This window comes from Carya illinoinensis, chromosome 13, assembly GCF_018687715.1.
Source record: "Carya illinoinensis cultivar Pawnee chromosome 13, C.illinoinensisPawnee_v1, whole genome shotgun sequence".
Classification (NCBI taxonomy): domain Eukaryota; kingdom Viridiplantae; phylum Streptophyta; class Magnoliopsida; order Fagales; family Juglandaceae; genus Carya; species Carya illinoinensis.
In genome coordinates this window covers 2,438,034-2,442,976 of record NC_056764.1, presented here as the reverse complement: position 1 = coordinate 2,442,976, position 4,943 = coordinate 2,438,034, and the positions used below count along the sequence as shown (strand labels likewise).

Here is a 4,943-nt window from a genome sequence, read left to right as displayed (position 1 = left end):
AAAAATTTTGTAATAATAAATTTATAAAATAATAAAATTTAATATAATATTATTTTTATTATAAAATAAATTTAATATATTTTACTAAGTTATTAATTTACAAATTTATTTTTATTAATTTTTTGTTTATGACTGAACACTTCACATCCTCAGGATGTCACAATTATCGCTGGAAAAATGAAGGGCTATTGGTCGGATCTTAATCTATTTATTTTTAAGAAACGTTGATTAAAAAAAAATAAAGAAACCAAAGCCAAATTAAAAAAATAAAATAAAAAGGGAAAAAAATAAAAGATGTAAATAGAATAGAATAGAATAATATATGTCGCACACCACACACGAGGTCCTTTGTCCAGACACCCAACAATAAATTCAACGTTTCAAGATTAGGTTCTTCTTTTCTTACTCTCACAAGCTCCTTTGCGGCTAGGGTTTCTCTTACTCTCTCTCCCTCTCTCTGTCTCGCAGATCTGTGCTTATACTGGTCTTATATCTAATATACCGATGGAGGAGTTGTTAAGCTAGGGTTCGTGGTCGCCTTTCGTGCTATAATCTCTGAAAGGGCTCCTTTTCCGCTTCCGTTTTCATATCTATTTCGGAAGGATGGCGACCATGAACCCCTTTGATTTGTTGGGCGACGACGACGCCGAGGATCCCTCTCTGCTGATCGCAGCTCAGAAGAAGCTTGCAGCCGCCGCAGCTGCGCAACCCAAGAAGGTGGCTCCGGCGGCTCAATCTAAGCCGGCCTCCGAGCAGCAGCAGACCAAGCCGCCGCCTAAACTCCCCTCCAAGCCCCTGCCCCCTGCGCAAGCCGGTGAGGTTTTCGGTTTTCTACTTTCGGTTTTTCCATTTCGATTCCGCAAGATTAGTGTGGTATTTGAGTTTTCTTACGTGTTTGAGAACTATTATAATTAAATAGTTTTGGATATTTCGGGAATTCTGATTATACCATGTACAGAATGGAGAATTTTTGGGTTCATGATCTGCTGCATCTTTATTTGTTCAATTGGGTTTTGTTTAATAATGGATAGCTGGTAACTTTTTTAGTTTTACAATTAACAGTTCATTGAAATTTTAGTGGAATTATATGTAGCTTTTTTACTCTTGCGGAATGCAACATTTCATGATTATAAATCGTATTGTAATTTATTTGTTTTTATTTCCCTAATGTTCTATTGGTTTTTTGTGCAGTCCTGAGTTTCCCTGATACTTCCTTTTCCTGTCTTTTTATGGTGTCTCTTTTGTATACTTCCTGTGCACACGGGCTATGCCTACTTCATTCGTATGAATAAAATTCTCTTATTACTTATCAAAAAAATTATTACGAAAAAAAATTCAGCTCCTATTTTTTCTATTTATGGCAGTTGTGATTTATAAATATCCAAAGTTTTTCATTTAGTTGTATTGTGTTTTCTGCTCTCTTGTTTACAGTCATGTTGTTCTTTATCATGGTTCTTATCTTTATGGTATTTGATTGGGATTTTGTTTCCTTCTGAGTAGTGAGAGAGGCAAGGAATGAAGGTGGGCGCGGAGGAGGTCGAGGAGGTGGACGAGGATATGGGCGTGGCCGAGGCAGTGGTGGTTTCAATCGTGATTCTGCCAACAATGAGAGCTCATTCAGCAACAGCACAGTCCCCACTGGTCAAGGTGCCCTTGAAGAAGGGGAGTCGGGTAAGTCTGCTGAAAGGCGGGGCTACAGTGGACCTCGTGGTCCTTACCGTGGTGGTCGCCGGGGTGGCTTCAGCAATGGAGAAGTTGGTGATGGGGAACGTCCTCGAAGGCCATTTGAACGCCGTAGTGGGACTGGGCGTGGGTGAATACCTGTTCTTTAACAGTTGCAGTATATATTATCTTTAGTTTTCATTAAAATGTTTCTTCATTAAAATGCTTTCAATCTAAAATATGTTAATGTGCAGAAATGAGGTCAAGCGAGAAGGGTCTGGCCGTGGAAACTGGGGAACACAAACTGATGAAATTGAGTATGTCCATTCCATAAAACTTTTGCTGTCAATTTTAGAACCCTCTTTAGGCACACGTTAATTTTTTTTATTGACACTAGGTGTCCTAGATTAGTGTCCTGACTAGTCTCAAGGGTGTATAGGCCCTCGGCAAGGGGTTTCCCCCAAGTACACTTTGGGTAATTCAAGGGGAAAATCCTCCAATCTGATGGTCCTTAGAGATTGTTTGCACCCAATGAGATTTGAACCTTAGACCTGGCGGAGCTTACTCTCAAGCCCAAGGCGTTTACCACTTGAGCCAACCCCTAGGGGTTCTTTAGGCACATATTATATTTCTTAGTAATATGCTTTATTTTTATCAAATAGTCAATATAGCTCTTTCACTGTATTTTCGTACTTAGGGTGACTGAAGAAGTTGTCAATGAAACTGAGAAGAATGTGGGTGATGAAAAGCCTGCAGTTGAGGAAGAGGCTCTGGACAGCAACAAGGAGAATCCTTCTAATGACGCTGAAGAAAAAGAACCCGAGGATAAGGTAAGGTGTCTTCAAATTTTGTCTCAAATATTTTGTTTCCTAAAAATTCATTTATACTCTTTTCTTGTTATTCAGAGAACAGAAATAGATGCATAAAGCCCATCAAGTATATCTTATTGTGTTTTCCTTACACAATTGCCGTATCTACTCTAACAAAGGATAACAATGAATGTGACAAGGGTTCCTTATTATCTTAATTTGGGTACTTCCGGATCTCTTTTATCCGAAAGCAATATTATTTTCTAGATTAGTATCCACAATAATGGGCATTGTTCTTGTATTTAGAAAATGTAAATCATAACTTTTGGGAATGGATATGAACAAATAACATAAATAAATTTGGCTGCATGATTATTGCATGGTTTGAGTACTGGGAGTATTGTGAGTGAGGTCAGAGTTTTGTTACGCTTTGCTCTGTAAGTACGTTGGTAATTGAATTGCTTACTGTTTAAGCATTGATACATGTTGAAGAATCATTTCTCACCCATTAGAAAATTCTACTGATATCTTAAGTTCAGTTGATGAATTTCCTTTTTGCAATAATCCTGAATGTGATTGTATTTTTTTCAAGATTAATCCTGTATCATTTGAAAACTTTGATCTTTTACTTTGGAGTGTATTTGTTATTGTGTTTAGTAAATGAGCTTCTAAAAATGTGGCGATTTTCATCCACTGCATTTGTCGTATTGAATTAGTTCGCATTTTATTGATGAGAAATCTTACGGCAACTGAGCTCCAGTTTTTCTTGAAATGTAAAATGCGGCCTATAAGATTACGGACCAATTAGGGTATCCATTACCTATATCGATATTGCAAGTGTGAATTTTCTTCTGTTTGTTGGTGATATACCAAAATCCATATGGTTCTACATTTTATTTTTTCTTTACGAGTGAGTTTGACCCCAAGAGAAGGGGGATGAGATCCGAGTGAGTGATTTCCACTTCGGGAGGTGTGATCCCTGATCAATAGCAGCATCTGTTGGTGACCTATGGTCATGCTTACCGAATAGAAAAATATAAATAGAAAAAAAGGGCTGTAGCTTATGGGTTGTTTCCTTTATAACAGGAGATGACTCTGGAAGAATATGAGAAACTGCTGGAGGAGAAGAGGAAGGCCCTGCAGGCTCTTAAGACTGAGGAAAGAAAGGTGGATGTGAAAGAGTTTGAATCCATGCAACAACTTTCAAGCAAGAAGGGCAGTGATGACATCTTTATTAAACTGGTGAAACCCCTTTTTTTTCCATTGTAACTTTGGAAGTTTTCGTTTATCTTGTGTGTACTTGGCATCAGTACAGTAATTATCTTTTGCGATTTTTTATTTTTATTTTTTTTATCAGGGTTCTGAGAAGGATAAGCGGAGAGAGGCTGAGAAGGAAGAGAGGGCCAAGAAGGTAGTTTGGGTTGCCTAATTTTAAATTGAAATCGTTTATATTGAAATCATATTAACAAACACATGCCTTTTCTGTGTTTATGCTGGAAGTTGCTTTACTTGATACACTGCACAAGCAGTTGGAACAGTTAACATGCCTGTCTCTTAGTTTAACTGTCTTTTGTATGTTTTGCTTCTTAAATGCTGCTACCTTGAACTGTTTTCCTGGTTCTCATTCCTGCTATGTTGCCATTGCCTCCTCTTTCTGGTTAATACTGAACTCAATTATTATGTTTGTGGTGTTTATAGTCTGTCAGCATTAATGAGTTCTTGAAGCCTGCTGAAGGAGAAAGGTATCACAACCCAGGTGGCCGGGGTCGAGGTCGGGGTCGCGGTTCGAGAGGAGGGTTTGGTGGAAATGCAGGCAGTGGTGTGGCAGCCCCACCTATTGAAGATCCTAGTCACTTCCCAACCTTAGGCGCAAAGTGAGATTCTCCACGATCCCGTTTACAATCTCAATGGGTTTTCCATTTTTGGGTTCTGTGCTTGCGATCTCTACCGGGGAAATGACTAGAATAATTGGATTTCCTGTATTAAAAAGATCCTTTAAATTTCATGCCCTAAAATGTATATTTTATGTTCTTCATATGTTCCCCTGTAGTTCCCCCCCCCCCCCCCTTTCCCCGTCATCTCATGCTCTGTTTTCTGTTTTTAAGACTTGGGGGCATATGAAACGATTAACTTATGGCTACAATTCATCGCTGCCTAGTTTTCGGAATAGATTTGAGACTATTTTGGTTTTTTGCCTTAAAATTGAGGTGTTTGGCGGTGCTTTGGTTTTTGCCCTGATTATCGTATTGCCCTTGGTCAGAGCGTCAATGAATGTAATTTTAGTGCTACGGAAAGGGTCCTAGGGTTCATAGAATGTTACAAGGGTTCTTGCATACGAACCGTGTACGAGTTATGCCTAGTGGTTCAACCAAAACGTTAGTTAAAATGTCTTAGAATTCTGGGATTTTTGGGGAGAATCATGAGCTGCGGCAGCTACATATCCCTTCACGGGAATCATACTTGTGTGCATGT

General features: G+C 38.7%; 1 protein-coding gene across 1 annotated transcript; it reads left to right on the top strand.

Annotated features, from left to right (window-relative positions):
- Positions 1 to 354: 354 nt before the first annotated feature.
- LOC122292109 (RGG repeats nuclear RNA binding protein A-like) lies at positions 355 to 4,673 on the top strand. Its single transcript, XM_043100334.1, has 7 exons — positions 355 to 814; positions 1,501 to 1,813; positions 1,917 to 1,979; positions 2,360 to 2,492; positions 3,558 to 3,713; positions 3,829 to 3,882; positions 4,170 to 4,673. Exons 1-7 carry the CDS (start codon positions 604 to 606, stop codon positions 4,347 to 4,349), a joined length of 1,110 nt encoding a protein of 369 aa, XP_042956268.1. The 5' UTR covers positions 355 to 603; the 3' UTR covers positions 4,350 to 4,673.
- The last annotated feature ends 270 nt before the right edge of the window (positions 4,674 to 4,943 follow it).